We start from the raw sequence: 21,012 nt of genomic DNA, 5'->3' as shown, positions 1-21,012 counted from the left end.
CATACATTGAAAAGCAGTTTGTATTCCTTGATGTAATGTAATTCCTTAATGTAAGATTTACTAACTAGTAGAAAGAATTCCTTAACTGTATAGGGTGACATATGCTCTTTTCACTTCCTCTGTTACGTTAAAGGAGTTTCAGCATATATTGTGTTGAGGCTGACTGTGTCTCACTGTATTTCCTGTGTCACATCTTCTTTTTGTCCATTGTCAAAAATAGAAAACTATCATTGAAGAAAACTTCTGTCACTTACAGGTAAATGAAGTTATCTTCCAGAGTAATTTCTCAAAAGCTTTTAAAAGCTTCATTATTAAAAGAACAAAAAAGTGCAATTCATAATGAATATGGCAAAGACTAATCTTTTGAAAAATTGAAGTCCTGTTCTGTGTAGCATTAGCTTGTTAGCCTGTGCTAAAGGACTAAGAGTGATCTTGCATGAAATCTACCTTTTTTTTTTTTTTGCACAAAGCCTGAAATGTGACTTCAAAAACCAGTAAATGTTCTAAAAATATATTCAGAAAATAAAGGTGGTGCCCAGACAACCTTTTTTAATTTTATTGCAGATCTCCAGATCATGAACAGGTTCTTCTCGTGAAGACTCAGAAGTCACTGTCTCAGTCTTTTGAAAATCTCCTTGATGAACCATCGTATGGTTTATTACAAGTATGTATTGTCTTGCAATTTTTTATTCTGAAGATGCATTAAAAAAATCCACCCTACCATGTCACAGAAATATTCCCCGAATAATGATTTCATGCCATTATTGAAGTAACAATGCCATTTATGGCATTATTATTAATTATCGCCAATAATAATGACATTGTAGAAGCATTGACTGTATCCTACACCAAATGCCTACTATAGAAAGTACACTTAATTATAAGTTGTTTTCTATGATCTAATAACTTCTTATTTCCCTCTGGCACTATTTCAAACCTATTCATGTTCTCTGTGATTCTATACACTTGTGCAGAGAAAATTTTAGAGGAAAAAGGAAAAATTTTAGTTGTTACCAAAACATATTAATTATAATTTTTAAGTTTTCTTTGACTAAATATTTTTCATTGATATTTTCTGACACTTTTGAAAGGATGCTGGAAATACAGCAGCAAAGAGGACAATATTGCCTAAAAAAAGGCTTTTTTTAATGCTAAAACTGCTTATCATTTGGTGGGGTCTATTGATTTCTGAAAGTCAGCAGCAAAACTTTCAGTGACTTCAATGAGGCCAGAGTTTTGACCCATTGACCTATTTAGTTAAAAGAAAATCTTCATGAGTGAATTACATTACTTTCTGGATTTAGTTGTCAAATCAAATTTTATGTGAGATTCCTAGCAGAGTACATGATGGCTCAAAGTGTTTTTTCTATGAAAGTAGGGAGACTGGGCATAAGGATGATGTTTTGTGCCATTAATCACTGGAAGGTAAACAGGAGATCTGTTCTAGTCCTATACATAGCTCAGGCTTACCAAGAACACTGGTATCCAATCTTCATACTTAAGTATATTTTTTTAATCATGTGATGACTGCTCTGTGTTACTACTTATACACTAAACTTCAGTAACTTTGAGACCTATGGGACTTTCCCTGATACTTTGCTTTGAGTGCAAGAATTACAAATAGTCTGAGGCTTTTTGTGTTTTGCTTGTTTTTTTTTTTGTTATAACACAGAAATTGAAGAGAGATCCATACACTGTAACAATGGGAAGATTTTCCAAAGTCACAAACTATATTTTTGACAGTTTCCGCTTAAGTGACCCATCAAATCAAAGGCGACCACCATCAGAGATGGCAGACCTTATCCATGATACTATTCCAGGGCTGAAGATAAATCAGCAGGAAGAACCAGGATTTGAAGTCATTACCCGAGTGAGTGTATAAATGCATGATACAGAGGCATTGATTGTTTTTATGCACTCCTTTAAAGGAATAGTAGGACTTGAAGCATGGTGAGTTATACTGTTTATGCAATTGTGGTACATGCTGCGTTGCCATTTATTCACAAGAGTTAGGATCATCATCAGTTACTTCTGAATACGTCATTTTTATTCATGCAAGTCCAAGTTTTGCTTTGAAAGGAGATTTGTAACTAAGGAAATGGTGACTATAGTTATCTTAGAGTCACTCCCTTAAAAAGCGTCTGATTTTATGTTTTATATTTACTCTGATGTCAGAGCTAGGTTAAATAAGATTGGGGAATGCAGATTAATAACTAACTTTTTTGCCTAATCACTTTTAACATTTCAGTTTCTTTTAAGAGGACTAAGATTAAAACAAAGTATTTAATTGGATGATTAATGTCTAGGGTGTATAAATTACAGATTTATATATGATTGGAACCAAAGCTGGAATGAACTTATAATTGGATCATGAATCACTGTGGGCTCCTGTTGGTGTCTTTTACAGATAGGTGGAAAAGGTTTATTTTTAAGTGCTTGTGATTACTATTTAAGTGGCTTACATGTTTTCAAAGCATTATCTGTTTTATGCCTTTTTTTTTCTTGAGTTCAAAGTAGTGTTAATATCTTAGCAGTAGCTGTTTGAACCAGGTAATTCTAGGAAGTTGCTGCCTAGCACTTAATCAGTTAATTTATCCATGAGAAAAAGTATAAGGAATGTTACATATGGAAAATAACGCTGACCTATATGTCTTAATCTGACAAATGCCTTGGACTTATGAAGAAAGAGTTGAAACACAAATTCATTTGGGGCTTGCTGTCATAAAAATATTTGTAGGAAGTAAGGAATTACTGTCTGCTGAATTCTGCTGTGCTTAAACATGCAATTTGGGATCTGAGAGAGACTAACCACAAACTGAAACTTTGGATGGGTGTTAGAAGTTCTGAAGTACATACAGTCTTGCGGTTTCTCAAGAGGCCTTTAAGTGTACTGAAATGGATCTCTCAGTCACACTGTGCAGTCTGTGTGGGGATAGCGTCTCTGACCACAAATTGTTTTTCAGTTCTCTCAAGATGCACTAGTGTGTATCAGGAATTTGTTTTTGAAGTGAAGTTCTCTATTGTCCTTGTTTGCTGAGTTGCACATACCTAATACATTTCCAGTTGCATAGAGGCTTTTAGTTTATGAGAAGCTAGCTCAGAGGTCTTTTGGCATAGAAGGTTATTTAAAACACACATACATCCTCCAAAATCTGAAATATTAACATGTATAGCCAGGTCTTCAGTACAGAGTATCTTACTCTAAAGATCTGTTTGTGTTGGTCCACACTCCTGCTCATGTGGACACAGCCTTAGATCCTTAGAGTTGCTGCTGAGGTATGTGCATGTGAAAATGTTGTTGCACTGAATATAAGAAATTGACAAGCTTAGTGCGATTTGGGCAGTTTTGTGCAGTTGTTTGTAACTACTGAAGCACGTTGTTGGGATTAATAAAATGCGTTTGTGTTTCAGATCGATCTAGGAAAACAGCCTGAAGTTAGTAGAAGAGAGCCTGTGTCAGCTGAAGAGTGGGCTAAGAATATGGATTCTGAAGGAAGAATTTTAGATGTGGACTACATAAAGCGATCAATATTCAAAGGGGTAACTTGTTTTTCTGAATTTCAGAAAGACCTATGTTATGATTCTGGCTCCTTTTACTTTCCTTCCCAAACCATGGTTATGCCGTTTTCATTATACTTGTAATGCTTTATGCAGGACTTTGAGCATGACCCGGTCAGTATTGTTAGAGACTTCATAAAGCATGGTTTCATGCTAACCTATACCTCAGCAGTCTTGCAGACATACAAAGTGCTCTACGAGGAGAGGGATCTTGCGGTGGCTAGCTGAAGTGAGTGACTTGAAAACACAGAGGCTTAAGTGATAAAGAAAAGAAAGCAAAGTGGCTTTCCGGAAAAGACCAGTGCTTTAGTGCTAGGATATTGGGTTTATTCTTTTCTTTTAAATGTTTTTTTTTTCTTACCCTTCTCCAGCAAAAACTTCTCTTTTTGCCCAGGAGTGTGCCTGGATTTGACCCTCATCAGAGCGGTCCTAAACACTTCTGCTGATATTTTTAATTGAACTGAGGGTTTTGCAATATGAATGTGAATTTAGTCTCAGTGATGGAAATTGTGAAAACTGTGGTTATGTCCTGTGGCTTTTCTACCTAATGTTACTTTAATATTTCTATTTTTTGGTGGGAATCCAACTGCCTTAGTGCATTCATTGTGTGTGTGTTGATGCATATTTGCAAGCATGCAGTCTGTTTGAACAGAAGTAGAGAATGATAGTGTTGATATTACAGATTTTTAAAAGACCTATATATATTAAGTAATGTACTGTAAAGGGGGTAGAGTGAAAAGGAGGCCCTTTTTGGTTTCTGTGACTGTTTCTTAATATTCATGTGCCTGAGGTGCCCAGTTAAGGCCCTTCCACAATCATGAGAATTACTACAAATCTGTTCTTCCTGTAGCCCATTTTCCCATTATCTCTGCCCTTGCCAGAGGAGTGAGTGCTCTATTTTATTTGTGACTTAAGATCGCAATAACTTCCAGTACATTAAGTGCACATCCTGACTAAAGAAAAAAGAAATGAAAGAAGATAAAACGCATCTCTTAAACTGTTGGCCTGCTACTGGAAAAGTTCTAGTTTCGACTTAGTTTTGTATTGGATGATGCTGTTGGTAAATGAAGAAATATAGTGAGGAATCAAGCCGGCCTTGGTCTGGTAAACTGAGGACTCTCATAGCAAAAGTACCTCATTCTTACAACTGTACTACAGGAGTTGAAGGAAACTCCTTTGATGAGAGCGGGCTGTGATTAGCCAGTACATCTGCAGCTTTGTCATCTACAAATGTTGAGCATTACTTGGAGAGATTCCTGACAAACACTGTTCTTGAGTGGACATTGGTAGCTTTAAATGGAAGATTGGTCTGAAGGTTGGCCATGTCTTGCTAAGTGAAAATATTTATTTAAAAAAATAAATATATAGAAGCTTAGTCCTCATGATCAGTTTGTGGTAAGACCAGAAATTTGGCAGTTAAGCAGTGTGATACTTAAATATACACATTTTAAAGGTACTTTTTTCTTTTTAAAGTCTGTGATGCCTGTAAGTTTTTTATTCCTATCAGCGAAGCAAAAACATAGGGAGAAAATTATTTTCTAAGGTTGTTTTCTTATCTGAGTATGAATCCAGTGCTTCTACAGTTTTTACTTAATCATAGTCTCTTCTGTCCGTTTTCTCCAGATGTGATACCTAGTTAGCACATGAGATTTGGCTACACTGTAAGAAGAAACCAACATATTCTATGAAGTTGTTACTTTGAGAAGTGTTGTATAGCTTTAGGAACTTTTCCTCACAATATGAAAATAGTCTTTTGTTGATATTTCATATCCATTTTCCCCTAGGGTCTCTGCCATACTTTAAGAAAGGAGGCATGGAAATTTCTCTTGGGGTATTTTCCTTGGAATAGCTCTAAAGAAGAGAGAGCAAATCTGCAGAAAAGGAAAACGTGAGTACAGTGATTTTTTTGTTACAAAATAAATTTAAAAGCTGCATCTTTTCTTAAGATAAAAAGCTTTTTGGAATGTTGAAAGAAGCTGCTAAAATGGTTGAATGCAAGAAGCATGTGAGACTTTCTCAAGAATTATTGTTATTTTAAAGTAAAAATATGATATAACCAGGGTGATGTTATTCCATTTATGTCAAAGAACAAATGGAATGAATGCTTAAATTAAAAAAATCAAAGAAATGTAGTAATTGAGAATGTTTTGGTTTCAAAATTATCTTTCTTCTTCAGAGATGAATATTTCAGGATGAAACTGCAGTGGAAATCTGTCAGTGAGGAACAGGAAAAGAGAAATTCAAGATTAAGAGATTACCGAAGTCTTATAGGTAAATTTAGATTTGCAAATATATCTAACTGGACAAATTCACACACTTCTACAGTTTAATATGAAGTTGAAAAAATGTACCCTTTTGAGGAACCTGTATGTAGAAACACTAAAAACTAACATGTTTCTCTTTCCAGAGGTGTCCAAACTTTGTTACATACTTAATACTAAATATTTTTTAACTAGAGTAATTCAGAGCCTTACACATTGGTGTTACAAAATGGCTGGATTTTTAAACTTCCTTTACTTGATAACAAAAGACTCTTCATTTTCTGTTATGTCATGATTTGTTTTTACCAGAAATGTTGTTAAAATAATGACATCCAATAAGACAGTGAAAATGTGTCTGTCCATATTTTATAATTTCTTACAGGGATTTGTGTATGTGCATTCTGACTTGCAGGGTTTTATATCTACTTTTAAAAATTTCATGAAATTATGCTGACTAATAGCGGTTTGTATCCTCAGTTCTCTTTGGTAGTGAGATCTGGGCACCAATGTTTAGGATTACTAAATAGTTACTTCAGGAGGCAGGACAAGATTTTTGTGTTATTCTGAGATATAGACTAAATTTATTTCAGGCAGTTATTCAACAGGCAAGCTGAAAGGGTCAGAGTCTTGGTAGGTTAGTAAACTACATTTTTAGAGAGTTATAATATTCAGAGTTGAAAAAAGGCCAGTTGCTTGTTTCTGTTGAAGCAATTTTTTTGCTTTTTAAGTATTTGAAATGTAGGTGATAATACTAGGCTTATATTGTAAAATAGATCCAAAACTACAAAATACTCCTTTTATCAAAGTGCATTCAAAATTTTACTGATTTCGTGACATCAGTTTTGAATTTCAGATTATTAAAGAGTATGCTGTGTGCTTGGTGTGTTTGAGGCATCAAAACTGCCTGATGAAAGAGCAGTTTCATCTTGCTGTGAGTTATAGGAACTTGTTAAACAGGATTTGTTAACATGCTGTCATGAACTATCACAGTGTCTTCGAGCTGATCATATGGTAGTTTTCCAACTATGGTTTATGCTGCATAAGTATTCATAACTGGCATTGTATAGCTAGCTGACATCAAATTTTTCTTAATCCTCATAAATGTAAAACATTTTTGCTGAATTATAATCAGGAATTTTGCCACAAAATATATTAACAAAAATAAAGGCAGAAAGCTTTAAAATATGTTTATAAGCAAATCCTTTTATTGCAGATAGGAAGGATTTTCTTTCTTTTAAAATATTCTTTATTTTGCAATGATAATCAGTTATACAGTTGTCTTCAAAGCTTTACAACACTTTGGGGAAGAAATCAGCAGCTTAAACATTCTGAATTCATTTGGTACTGGCTTTGTAGAACTGGTTTTGAAAATGTTTTTAAATCTGGACTGTTTTCTTAGAAAAAGATGTGAACAGGACTGATCGAACAAATAAATTCTATGAAGGTGAAGATAACCCAGGACTGATTTTACTTCACGATATTTTGATGACCTATTGCATGTATGACTTCGACTTAGGTAAGTTGTGTCCATCTGAATGTAAAAGCCTTTTTGATTTCTGATGGGCAACTTTGCTTATGTTAAGTCCTCTTAATAAAATTGGACTTGTATTGATTACAATGTTTTTTGTAAATGCCAAGAGTTGTATTTAATAATGTAGATAACTTTGTTCAGCTTTTCTTCCTCTCTTCCATTTGATGCTTATTGTAGATATCTGAATTCATCAGCTGAGATGGGATTGGAAATTATGGTGAAGACAAACTGCCACTTAGACCTACTGTTGTGGGGTTTTTTTTGTTGGTTTTGTTGGTTTTGCTTGGGTTTTTTTCCTTATTTCTTTTTTTCAGAGTTTTAAATGGGTTTGGGTCTATTTAACTTGAGTGTTATATTCATTTTTAAGACTGATATATCAGTAAAAATTATAAACAAGCTGCCACTGCTGTAATTAAAGCTCAGCATGCTGAACCAGCTGTTTGTAAACATGGTGTCATTGTGAATATTTTAAAAGCTGGTTCTTGAGGATTGCACTTAGCAATCTGTCAAAAATTACACTTTAGTGCATGCATCTGTTGCAGAGGGAAGAGCATATAACATCTTGCTTTAATCACAGTGTTCATGTGATACCTAAATCTTGCTTTTTGTTAACTGTCTTGGGAGGGAGGGAAAACATACTTCTAGCTGGTTCCCCCTCCACTCATGGCATGGCATTTTGCTATTGTATGCTTGGGAGGTTTTTTTGGTATCCTGTCTCAGAAAAGTTTTGGTGTTCAAAAAGCCCACTTTGTGCCAGATTTTGAAGACAGAAAGTAGGAATAAATCTTTAACTGCTAGTAAACATGCTACAGAGCTTTAGTTCTTGTTAGCTTTTGTCCTTTCTGAAAGTCTTTAGAGTGTCTTGATCTTTGGCTGGAAAAAGGAGAAAACCGAAACTGATTGAGATGGTTTAAACATGTATCTCTGTTCCACATCTTTCCACATTTCAACCTGCATTAATGCACAGTGACATTTTAAGTGAAATTAAAGTAGATTCACCACCCACTCTATTAAGAACAGCTTAAATGTGGGTAAGTATTTTGTTTTATAAGCAAGCAAGAATAATAATAATGGAAATACAGTAAATTTGACATAGTAACTGTCCATGGCTTCTAAGCTACTCAAGTGCTGGTGCAGTACTGCACTTAATCTTTCGACAGCAGATGTAGAGAGATCTATATAATGCCACAAACTGTGCCAGATAGGGAAAGGGACAGAACAGCTTTTGATACAGTATTTTTCTGAATAAATTCCTTAAGTCTGCATTAATTAAATTGTTTTTATTATGTAAGAGACTTTTTAACTGTCTTGAACAGAATTTTCTCTGAATTTATTTTTAGTTGGCCATAGTATGAAATGTGTGGGGAATAAAACTTTTTGAAATTTTGACCTTTCAGTTATTTATCTTTTTGCTGTTACTTGTTCTATTCTCACTTGTTCTTCTCACACCTGCTCCATATTTTCAGTCATTAACTCTAATCCTCTTTTCAGTTATTCAGTTACCATTACTTCATTAAGAAATGGAGTCAGCCAACTGAGAAATGTCACGTTGAACCAACCACTGATGATAGGCATACACATTAATTGTCTTCTCTTACTTAGGGAGGTCAGCAGTAAGGCAGTAGATAAGCTGACACTAGCATCAGTGATAAGGTAATTGGAAGAGTCATGAAGAAGGGGAAAAATGATCTGTAAAAATCATTGTCTTCTCCTGGTCTTAACTGGACGGTTAATTCAAAACAAGAAAGCTGGAAGAGGCACTAAAAAGCTATAAAATCGTGAATTTTTATATACAACTAAAATGTTACAGGTGTTTGCAAAAATTATATGCTTTATTGGGCATTTCCTTCTCCTGTTAAGTGGAAGCTTTTCTTATAAGGTGTGCAAGTGTTTTTTAGGGGGTATGAACTTGATTGACCACTTCTAGGCATAGAAACGTAAAAGCACATCCTTGATTCAGGTCTAGATATATTTTGTGCTTCTTGCAAGCAATACTTTGCTATTAATTCCCTTCCTTGCTTTGATACGTAATAGTCTTTGTTGTTGTCTACTTGGTTACACAAATGGTCTTAGGCTTGGGTATAAAGTACCATCCAAGCAGAACAGTCCCTACTTCCCTAAATAAAGGAATCCTTAAAGCATATTCAGTGCCAAAAAAAAAAAAAAGGTGTAAAGTGTGACATTTTCTTCATAAAAACTGTTGCGTTATGTATTCCTGGAATTGAAACTCAACATCTCTTTAAATTAATTTGAGATGAAAATCTTCAGTTGGGAGTGGGTGGAGGAGTGGGAAGACAGTAGAAAGTTTTAAATGTCTTGAAGAAGGCAACCAATTACAGATAGAAAGGAAACTATTTACAAGTTTGTATTTGTGATGGTGAAAGGTATATATTTAATCTTCTTAAAAATATCAATATATGTTCCTGAGCTCTAAATGGGAATTTGTTTGCTAAAAATCTATTGTGATGTCAGCTCAGTTTGTACATATTTTAACTACTACTAGAACAATGTGTTTACTTCATGTTCTTTTTAGATTGGTAGAAATGGCTAATAAATCTTATTAGATCTTCTGGATTACAAAATCATTGTTGAATTGTAGAATTACAGTATCTGTACAAACTTGGAATGCTTAGCAGTCATTCATCACACTTGAAAAATTACTATGTAACTGCTGATTTTAAATTCCTATCTGCTTTTTCCTCCTCCTTTTTCTCCATCAAGGTTATGTGCAGGGGATGAGCGACTTGCTGTCACCTGTCTTGTATGTTATGGAGAATGAAGTAGATGCCTTTTGGTGCTTCGTATCATATATGGATCAAATGGTAAAATAAGGCTTTTTTAGTCCACGTAAACAGATAAGCTACAGATAGCATTTGGAGTTAATTGTAATTTATAAATTGCATTGGGTTTTTTGAATTCTTTTAAAACAGTCATTTTTATGTTTGGAGTCAACATACTTTTTCTGATTGTTACAGATCGCAGTGGGTTTGCAATACTATTGCTGTGCAGTACAGACAAACTTGTCTCCTTAAGAGTTCTGAAGTAACTCAGAGCCATCACAGACAAAGTTGTATTTATCGGGAGTCTTAAGCAGGATTTTGTTCAGGATAATTGTTCCCTGTCATACCTGCCTTTTGGTATTTATTAGATGCAATTTAGACTTTCCACAAACTGAAGCTTATATGTGCATGTGGTAAAACAATGTGACTGTAAAAAAACAAGTTGTCTTTTTGGTTTGAGTGCAGTCATGCTGCTTGGAAGTACAGAGCTTGGACTGATTTAAACTAACATTTATTACATACAAAAGTGCTAGCAAAGAAATAGAGTTCATTGCTTTAGTTAAACTTCTCAGTAAAAGGCAGACATTTCATTAGATAGAAGTATGGTTAAATATCCATATGTTAAATACCAAAAGGATGAGAATCACTGTTGCAATAACAAAACTTTTTTAAAATTTAAAAATAGCTGCAAATCTCAAAATTATCATAGAGTTAATAAAAATGACAGTGCTAATATTTTATTCCATACAGCATCAGAATTTTGAAGAACAGATGCAGGGTATGAAGACACAACTAATTCAACTGAGTACTTTGCTTCGTTTGCTAGACAGTGGATTTTGCAGTTATTTAGGTAGGTGTATTATTCATGCACAATAACTGAAACAGCTTACTGCATTCTGTGTGCATTGATAGCACAATTAATAGCTCCATGCCTATTGAAAAACAGGGTCAATTTTAAAAATATGCCATCCTCCAGCAAAAAGCTTTTATTTTGAAAAGGGGCTACCATCTTTAAAATAAGTGGTATGAATGGATACCTGTAAAGTGGGAGGGGGTTTTGTTTATTTTTTTTTTCACCTGCTGTCTTACCAAATTTGGTGCTTATGAAATGTAACACTCTTATTCCTAGAATCTCAAGACTCAGGCTACCTTTATTTTTGCTTCCGGTGGCTTCTCATCAGATTCAAAAGGGAATTTAGCTTTCAAGATATTCTTCGACTCTGGGAGGTAAGGAGATATTTCATCACACAAACACCAGCAGTTTTTTGACTTTAGAACAAAAAGTGTTAATACTCTGTTAGATTTTAAAAAAATTCAAATATTTAGTGCAATGATCTGAGGACAAATGAGCATATTTTATGACTTTTTAACCAAAAGAACAACTTTGGAAGTTAATAAAAAAAATACTTATTGGAGCTGGTGGGGATAAATTGGCTTTTTCAAAAAGGTTTGGACAGGATCCTTCACATCAGACTCTTGAGTGTAAGTAGTAAGTGGAGAGTACCAGTTCACTGTTAATGAAAAACAGTTCATGCTAGAAGAAAGAGCATTTGTGTATGTGTGTTTGATTAATTCCTTGGTATTGGTAGGACTTTATTAGATTAAGTGGAGTAAAGCACTGTCAGGGTAGTTTGTGTTAGCCAAAACCGTAAGGAGGATGATGTCAGAAGATCAGGGTAATCTTGATGATAAGGCCCTATGATGCCAAAAAACATGATGTAAAACATGAAAATGTTGAAGTTCCAATAAATCCAGGTTACTGAGATCCTTTTTGATTTAGGCAATATTGGGATAGGATGGAATAATTAAGATGAACTAATATTTTTGTTGAACACTTTTTAATTCTTTGTTCCAAGAAAATTGAGAAGTCTTGTCAGCAGTACAGGTTTATTGTCTAAGATGCATTTAGCAAGGGCACTTCATCCAGTGAAAACTCAAACAAGAGAATAAATGTTCAGATGAGTGGAAGGAGTATTTTCTAGGACATAACATCACACGTGTTGGGGAACAGAAGGGTAATGAAAAGAACAGGGCTCAGATGCATAAAGTTTGTAATATAATGAAAAATGTTTCCGGTGGGATGAGAAATAATGTTGATGCTTTTATTCACTTTTTCCACTAATGAAAAAGGAGTCACATAAAGAGGAGGACCAGTATTTAAAACTGTCTAAAGTAAATATTTTTTTAGGTTTTTATCATTAGTTGGTGGAATTTACTATCATAGAGTATTGAGGTGGTATTTTAACCAGATGGTGGAAAAGTTTACGAATAACATTCATAAATAAGGAAACCAATATGTACCAAAAGAATTCTCTTATGCCAAGGTATAAAGGATAATGATTCGGTGGGGAAATTTAGTCATCTCTTATCCCCAGTATTATGTTATCTTCTCAGTATTTTTTTAAACAGTAATTTTTCTTTTTAAGTTGATGACAACAGTATTTTTATTTACAGTTTATAGTCCTAGGCTGGTTTGTTTTTATCACCTCTGTTTTATTGTGTGTATATGTGTGCATAGAGAAAAGAAGCACACTATATTTCTCAAGCGTTTTTTTTCCTCTCAGGGAGATGATGGAAACCTATTGATATGATAGTCTTGTAGGTTCCTTCCTGCACATCATGTTTACTACAAGTGTTAAATTTCTTTGCTAGGAGATATAGAATGGGAAGGGGAATATCTTGTTTTCCTTTTTAAAGCAAACTAATTAAGACATTATGTTGATGTTTTTATGTAAAAGCTAGTGTCACCTTTATCACAGTTAAGTCCAGCTTACAGTGGGTTGTTTTTTTCCTGTGCATAGCCATGCAGCTTCACTGGTATCAGGGATATGTATAAGTGGGATATATGCAAGCTATAGGCACAGGAGACATTTTCACATTGTAATCAGTAGGTATCTCAGTATTTTTTTGATATCTCAGTCTGAGCAAAACTCATGTACTCTTTTGTAATAGCACGTGTATTGAGGGAATCCATTTAAAGGCGATATTATCCTGTGACGTACTCACTTGTGGAGGGTAGAACGGGAAGGAGAGGTACCATCTGAGGTTCCAGAACTTCTGGGGCTTTTTCTGTTTAATCTGGTAATTTCAGGGTGTTCTTGTGGATCTCCGTTTCTGTCCTCTGACTCGTATGTCCACATTGGACAGTTTTTCCCTGTTCCCACTGGCTTCATGACTTCCAGTGTTTTATCTCAAAAATGAATGAAAAAGATTCTTCACTAGACTGGTTATTAGACATTCACCCTGGAGATGGGAGATACCAGTCCTCATCAGCTGGAGTAGAGGCTAAATCCAAGCTCTCCCACTTGATGAGCAAGAGCCATAATCAGATTGTGGTAGGAAATGTGGGTGGTTGTACCAGCGCTCTGTGACAGAGTTGCACGCGATAGAGAGGTGGCATTCTACCTTGTGTGGATAAGCTGCGACATGTTATGTGATTGCAGTTATTTGCAATGTTACGTGCAATGCCTTCTTACAGAAATATGAAGGTGGGTTAAACTGCTGTGTCCGTGGGTGGGTTTACATTTTAGCATTGTCTCTCAAACTCAGCCCAGATAGACAGCATACTGACCTGCTGCTTAGATGTCCCAAGATTGAGAGCAGTTCAGTCCCTCCTTGACAATGGAGAGGCAGGCAATATCACCTGGTAATTCCAGCCAGCTCTTAAATCTTTAGATTGCACAGGGGGTTGCTTCATTCTCAAGATAGTGCAGGAAGGCTGGGTGGAAAAAGAAGAATCCCAAAAGAAAAATTCTGTAACAGAATGACTCAGCTAGCTCACACCTACCTCCAGTAGTGTAGTACTCTAGAATACCTCCAGTATTCTAGTACTGCTCACATAGTATAAAGCCAGAATGACCTGGTGGTGAGTTACTTTACATACGTGCTAGTATTGATTACAAATATTCATGGATGCAGAGGAAGCTCTAGAACAAATGCATCCTTACTTGTACAGCTTTATCAGAAAGAAATAATAAGAAAAGAGTTATCACTCTTAAGTGGTATGTTTTGATATTATTTTATATTTATAATTTAAATGCTGCTTTTCTTCCATTCTTTCAGCACACTGTAATGCTGCTGTTACGTATTTATATACTTAAGTGCATGCTCTGCACCAGACTTCAAAAGGTTTATCAAAAATGGTAGCAAAAAGTATGGATTTTTTTTTTTGGCAGCAATTTCATGTTGAATCAAATCAATGTACACTTGTCAATATTTCCTTATGAAGTAGAAGTTAAAAAACCCCAACACAGTAGTGTGTAGACAGACTGAGGTTGGTAGACTATAGGCATTTTTGTTCAATTTTTACTGTTAATCAGCCTATTTGCATTCCAGTCTTTTTGCTGGAGTGAGAATGCTTTAAGAGAATATTGGATGTCTGAAAAAGATGGAAAATTTAATTCTGGACCGAAGGAACTGAATCTTAATTGAAACATTCAAGATTAATTGCACCTTATTTTGGGTGAACCTGGTTTGGATATCTTTCATATTGATGCCGTTCTGTTTACAGGCTACATAGTTCAAGTAGAAGTAAGCTCTTGCTCAGCTTTAAGGCTGGACTCCATCAATAATGATGAAAAAAGATTTTTACTAAAATCTTTTAAGTAAAACTGAATCCTCATGAGTCTACTTTCTTATCTGCCTTTTTTGAGACTAAATCCATTGTCTTAAATCCTGCATCTGTTTGTCAGAGCAATTTGTGCAAACAGATTTTTGCTTCTTTCTGGTTTTGTTGTCAAAACTGTTTTCCAGCTTTCTGCCCACCACACACATTCTCTTCAAATACTTTTTTAGAAAAATTTTCCTGAATTTGCTAAATGAGGGTATTAGTACTGAGGTTGCACATTTTAGTCCCAGTGAACTTGAGAATGGTGAATTGTGTCCTTCATGGGACCAAAAGCTAGTGTGTCTGCAGTCAGAAAGTAACACCCACCCACCCCCAAATACCTGCATGTACATATCTTTAGGTTCTTCTAGTAGGGGGATTGGGAACAACTTTATCACCTTATTTATAACCCATAGGAACTTTTTTAAGGCATTGCTGAGCATGACACACTTCTACTAATTCACACTTGCAGATACTAATAATTTTTTAGTTTTAATTACTTCTGTTTCACATGAGCTGAGGCAGAACACACATTCACAAGACCACAAGCTCAAGCAGCTTAATAGCATTATAGTGGACAATGTGGTAGACACAGAAGTCTTAAAGAACCAGATAAGCATTTGGTGACTCAGACTTGCAGTTATCACTAATGGGCCAAAACAAAAATTCCAAATAATTGTACAAATGCGTAATTGCTTTCAAAAACAGTTTATTGTTAGTTAAGCAACTCGGCTTGAGGAATTATTTATTTTCTAAGAACTGCTTTTCACAGGAGAAGTATAAGCATTTCAGATGTGTTTTGTTTATTTCAACAGGTCATGTGGACAGAATTGCCTTGTCAAAATTTTCATCTTCTCCTTTGTTGTGCTATCTTAGAATCTGAAAAACAGCAAATAATGGACAAGCATTATGACTTTAATGACATATTAAAGGTACTGAATTCTTATGCATTATCGTGCTGGTTTTGGCTGGGGTAGCGTTAATTGTCTTACTAGTGGCTAGTATGGGGCTGTGTTTTGAATATTAAGTTAAATATTAATTAACATTTTGCAGTTAATGCAATATGATTGTGGTTTATATCGGGGGAGGAAAAGATGCATACTATATTCCAAGGGGTTGAATGTCAACTGATTGTCTATCCTCCATGCTTTCAAAATGGTTTATTGGATGTCTGTTTAGTGATGAGATCATTAAATGGTTCTTCCCCTCAGACTGCTGCTCAGTATGTTTAATCTTAACTTTTGCTTTTTCTTCTGTCATCTAATTTATCTCTGAAAATGTGAGCTGGGGAAGTACGTAGGAGGCCTACATAGTTTGTCACATTTAGAAGTACCATGGATTCCTCTTGCAGATCTTGGATACTGGTGAAAGCCAGCTGTTGCAGACTATAGCTTTGAGTAGCCATTTCTTAAAGCAAATAGACTATGTCTAGCATTTCATAGCTTAAGGGCAGGCTTATAAGGTGATGCTTATATGCAGTGTATTTTGCAGTAAAGCGTACTTACCATTTATCTCACTATCCTTTGTGAATGAATTTTTAGCATATCAATGAACTGTCAATGAAAATCGATGTGGAATATATACTCTGCAAAGCAGAAGCAATTTCCATGCAGATGATGAATTGCAAGGTAAAGATATTTTGAATATATCTACTGTGAATATTTATAGACAGTAAAAGTATGTAGTTAGCTGTAAGTGTTCATGTATGACTTGTGAAATAACTAAATGCCTAAATAAAGGATGTTCTGTAGCTATGCAGCACCTATATTCTGAAACTCTGTAAGCGAGAGTGATTTATTTTATAGACTAATACTGTTCACTGGTGGAAAGCTGGATTGTGCATATTGGTTGTGATTTCTCAACTCTCACTAGATAACCTCATTGCAAGAAATTTGATGTTCAGTGTGCATTGCTGACTTATTAGGCATACCAGACTTATTAGGCAGAAACTAAAAGGTAACCTGATAAAACTAATTTCAATAACATGAAGTGTAATTATAATAGTTGATTAGACTTTTATTTTTGTAATGAAAATAATACTGTTAAGTGGGAATTGATTCTTGAGCCTGTTCCCTTTGCTGTCTTTTTGAAAAGCAGCTACAGAAGATGGTAACTGTAATGCAAGTAATGCTGAGAGAGTAGCTTTCAGTACAGCTAAATTGAGATGAATGATTAGTTACTGGGGGTGCAGAACGGACAGAGGGGGACCTTGTCGTTATTAACTTTTTTTCATTTTATTACAGTGATTTTTAATATTTTCTCCTGCCTCCTCCTTTCCAGGAATTGCCTCAAGCCGTTAGTGAGATTCTGGGGATAGAAAGCAGTTCTGTAACACCGGATTCAGATACTGGAGAGGATGAAAGTGGAGCTGAGCTGAGTTGTCCAACGTCGTTATATCAGAGTATCTCAACACCTGTAATTGCTGCCAATGGAACACAAGACAGCGCTCAGCAGATGTCTGAGACGCAGAGCCTGACACCTGCGTAACTTCAGTTGGTTACATTGAAGAAAGACTTTCACTGAGCACACTTTTTCAAGCACTTGAGAGATGGATATTTAAATTTGGTGTTGATTAAGCTTTAAGGTTGTAAAGAAAATCTGTACTGTAATGCTCTTGCATTAAAGCTTTACAACATGACTCAACTTAACTATTTTTGTAGTTTCTTCTACCAAGATAGCCTTTTGTTTTCAGTAACATTCCTTAATATTTTTGTAGCCAAGTGCATTTTGTTTTTGCTGGAAAACTGGAAATGGATGGTGATTAAGAATAGATTTGAAAATTCTGCATTTGCTGAGCTTTCACACATTGATCTAAGACAGCGTGAGCTCTTTGATTTGAGCAGATTCACAATATGCCATCTGAAGCTGCTGTACAAAATTTTCAAGCTGAAGAGATGCTGATGTGCTAAAGGAAGATTGTTTTGTAAATGGATTTTCCCTATCTCAAATGTTTACAAAAATACTTCTAAGTATTTGTTGCTGGTTGAATGTAGATTTGAAATGGACATTCATACTTACACAGTTTAATGTCCAAATACTTCATTTTGTGTAATTGGGAGCGGATGAACAGTATATTTTTACATTAACATATCTTCACTTTATATATACCTATATATATTTACACACATACACACACTATATACACAAATGTTTGTGAATAATAAAAAGGATAGTAATATTTTCAATATCGGAATAAACTTGACTGTTCATTCATATGAATCAGTTTGACCAAATTAATGCACAGCTCCAACATGGGCTCTTTTTCAAAATTTTTCTAACTGCAGGTAACTTTCACGTGAATACATTTAGTTCTACACTTGAGGTAATTTTGCAATTGATTTCTTGCAAACTTTACAAATGTTCATATTTGCTAATATATTAACTGATCAATTAAATACTTACACTGTTTTGTATGGCAACATAATTTGGAGAATTAATAAGCAGGTTATAAAAAAAACAACCAACAAACCACAAACCAAGATAATAATCACAATTAACATTAATGCTTTTTTTTTTGTATCTGCAAAAGGCATTGAGCTTATTCCATGCCATGCTGATGTCCTTTGATGTTATGTGAAATTTAACATAATTGATTAAGTGTATTCATTATTTGGTATCTATTGTACATATATAAAATAAAAGTCAAAGCTGATTTAGTGTTTTTAATTAAATCATATTTAGAGAAAAAAATCAAGTTGTCTGGTTGTTGATATAAGAACATGAGATAGAGGGGAGAGCTAATGGTTAGTCCATGGATATTATATATTTTGTTAGTAATGAAGGGCAGTGGGAGTATATTACGGAGTGGAACACACCTTTCCTCTCTAGGCGGTTGATGTGTGGGACATGGTGGAGCTTTCTTTTCTTCTGAAGCAGTTTACTTTTACAAATGTTATTTGTGCCATCTTAAGCAAATATAAGTAATACAAAAAGGCTTTAATAGATAAATCAACTTGTTACAATAATTTGGGAGCTGATTAAACTTCTCTTACCAGTTGTGAACAAACTGGACAGCTGAATCGGTATAGATTTTGGTTTTAATATTGTCAATGTGCTATCTCTCATCAGTTAATAAGAACTTGAATCTTATGCAGTGAAAGTCAGGGATTCACAGCTCAGCATTATCTGTAGCCTTTCATTTCCTGTTCAGGAAATTACTGTGAAGCATCATGCCTTTGTTCACTGGTAAGCATTGTACTTCTTGGCAGTTAAATTTAATATGGCATACAATACAGAAAGGCATTAGAACTTGGATATTCAACACTTTGGTTCAAATACAGCAAGCAAGTTACTTTCAGTATTTTTTGGAGCACCTAGTTCACTTTGAAGTGTACTTGCAAAATGTTTTTATCAAAAATTATGTTAAACGAAACTATGGAAGGAGGAGGGAAATGTGTACAACAGAAATGCAGTGGGCAAGCCTGTCAGCTAATTATGCATGGTTCTTTCTTATTCAGGATATGCAGCTATAAAAAACTATATGCAAGACACTAAGGTCTTGAAGAAAACCATAACTGACTGAACATGAATACTCAAATGTTTAGGAAAAGCTTATTTAAGTGGAACTCTGTCATTTGTTAGAATTACAGCTATGGCTGCTAAGAGAGACTGTCAGCCTGAATTAAGAGTGAGCAGCAGCTGCTGTGAAAGGCTTGGGTAGGTAGGCTTGTTCTGCTTCCCAACAATAAGATTCAATGCCCCTCGCAGCATTCCTTATCTGTAGTTTTCTTCCTGCTGACAAGCAGCCTTGCCAAGAGTTGCAAAAGGAACCTCATTGTCCACCAAATTATTCCCGATTGTTAGGGATGGATTTAGTCTAAGTGGAGACTACAAATGCTGTGAGAGGCCTTAATGAGGATCACAATGGCTGAAATGCCGTGGGTTCAGGAAGGTTCAGGATGTACAAATTTCTTTTGTATGTGAATGATCTAGATTACAATTATTACATATGAACCAATTCTGAACGCAGTTTTTGTTACAGTTGTCAGGCTATAAAAGAGGGAATACTTGTATAGTTCCTGCAAACCTGTTTTGCTTTTTAATGCTTGACTTCAAAATAATTATCTTTTGGGGGCAAGTATTTAAAATTTAATACTTTTCAGGCATAGCAGTTTTCCAGTGTTATCAGTTCCAAGGGGAAAATAACATTTATGTAAGTTCTTTTCAAGACAGACCTTTTTCTTTTGTCTGTTTGGACAATTTTATTTGTTTTGAAAATACACTCGATGTTTTCTTCTGTTTGTGGGCAAGATGATAGCTTACAAAAAGGTGAATAGGTGGAGGTTTTTGCAAGTTTAGACTAATATTAATGTTTATGGAATGGTTTTGATACTGGGAGGTTGAAAACTATAAAAAGATGATTCTAAGTTGCCCACAGTAATCACTTAGGACTTCAGTTACGTTGAGTAGTGCCAGTCCTGTTCACCTACAGTGACTGTGTTTGCACAGAGTGAATGTCAGAGCCAGTGGCCTTCAAACCCATGTTGGGTGTGGAGGTTTTGTGTTGGTTGTTGTGGGTAATCTTCCTAAGGAATTTAAGACTATATATGTTATATATATATATATGTCACAATGGGTCCTGATTGCTTTCAGAATCAGATGTAGAGATACTGTGATGTTTATTGTATTAGCAATGTGTTTGTTTTGATCTGTAGATTAATTACAATTAAGGCGTTGATGTTCAACAAAGCCCAATTTTGGTGCTAACAAGATTTTTCCTAAAATCTTTGAATTATTCTAGTGGACAATTTTAAGATGCTGATGGTGCCTCATAAATAATTCTCTCCAGTTTTTCCTCACATATTAATCAAAAAAATTCTTTGGCCCCCTTTAGCCAAAACAATGAGGAACCAGATTCCTCATTACTTTCAAATATATTCTTAAGCACCAAATTAAAACTCCGTTGATGAAACTTTTCAGAAACCCATAAAAAGTATTCTTCTAACTTCCAGTTTTTGAAGTAATGTTTTCGTTCAAAATAGGTGAGGCACTTTTTCCTTGCTTTTCTAGATAATTTTCTGTTCCAAGACACTTGCCTAACTTGAAAAAAAGATTTTATGGGGAATGATTTATCATTCAGAATTTGGATTGTGAACTAGTTTTGGTATTGCTAGCATGATTTGTGCATCCTACTGTGGTGCAGATGAAGCCTTACCAAGTATGGGATTGAATTTCTGTACGTAGAAGCTATGTTTTCCTCAAACCGTTCCCTGCTGGACAACAGAAATGACAGTGCTGAAGAGGTTAGTGATACTTTAAAAATGCATCTGCATTACA

The 21,012-nt window shown here is 34.9% G+C and overlaps 1 protein-coding gene across 1 annotated transcript in view; it reads left to right on the top strand.

Moving 5' to 3' along the window:
• The window catches only part of TBC1D15 (TBC1 domain family member 15), a 35,490-nt gene extending 17,102 nt beyond the window's left edge, over nt 1-18,388 (top strand). The window contains exons 6-17 of the mRNA XM_027721946.2: nt 565-664; nt 1,673-1,870; nt 3,412-3,540; nt 5,343-5,446; nt 5,735-5,829; nt 7,219-7,335; nt 10,072-10,172; nt 10,881-10,980; nt 11,260-11,357; nt 15,552-15,668; nt 16,278-16,364; nt 17,017-18,388. Coding sequence (XP_027577747.1) covers nt 565-664; nt 1,673-1,870; nt 3,412-3,540; nt 5,343-5,446; nt 5,735-5,829; nt 7,219-7,335; nt 10,072-10,172; nt 10,881-10,980; nt 11,260-11,357; nt 15,552-15,668; nt 16,278-16,364; nt 17,017-17,223 — 1,453 coding nt within the window. The 3' untranslated portion in view covers nt 17,224-18,388. The remainder of the gene's footprint in view (nt 1-564; nt 665-1,672; nt 1,871-3,411; nt 3,541-5,342; nt 5,447-5,734; nt 5,830-7,218; nt 7,336-10,071; nt 10,173-10,880; nt 10,981-11,259; nt 11,358-15,551; nt 15,669-16,277; nt 16,365-17,016) is intronic.
• The last annotated feature ends 2,624 nt before the right edge of the window (nt 18,389-21,012 follow it).

Source organism: Pipra filicauda, unplaced genomic scaffold, assembly GCF_003945595.2.
Source record: "Pipra filicauda isolate LSUMZ 115617 unplaced genomic scaffold, ASM394559v2 scaffold93_size3172892_pilon, whole genome shotgun sequence".
NCBI lineage: Eukaryota > Metazoa > Chordata > Aves > Passeriformes > Pipridae > Pipra > Pipra filicauda.
This window is presented reverse-complemented; position numbering and strand designations above follow the sequence as displayed.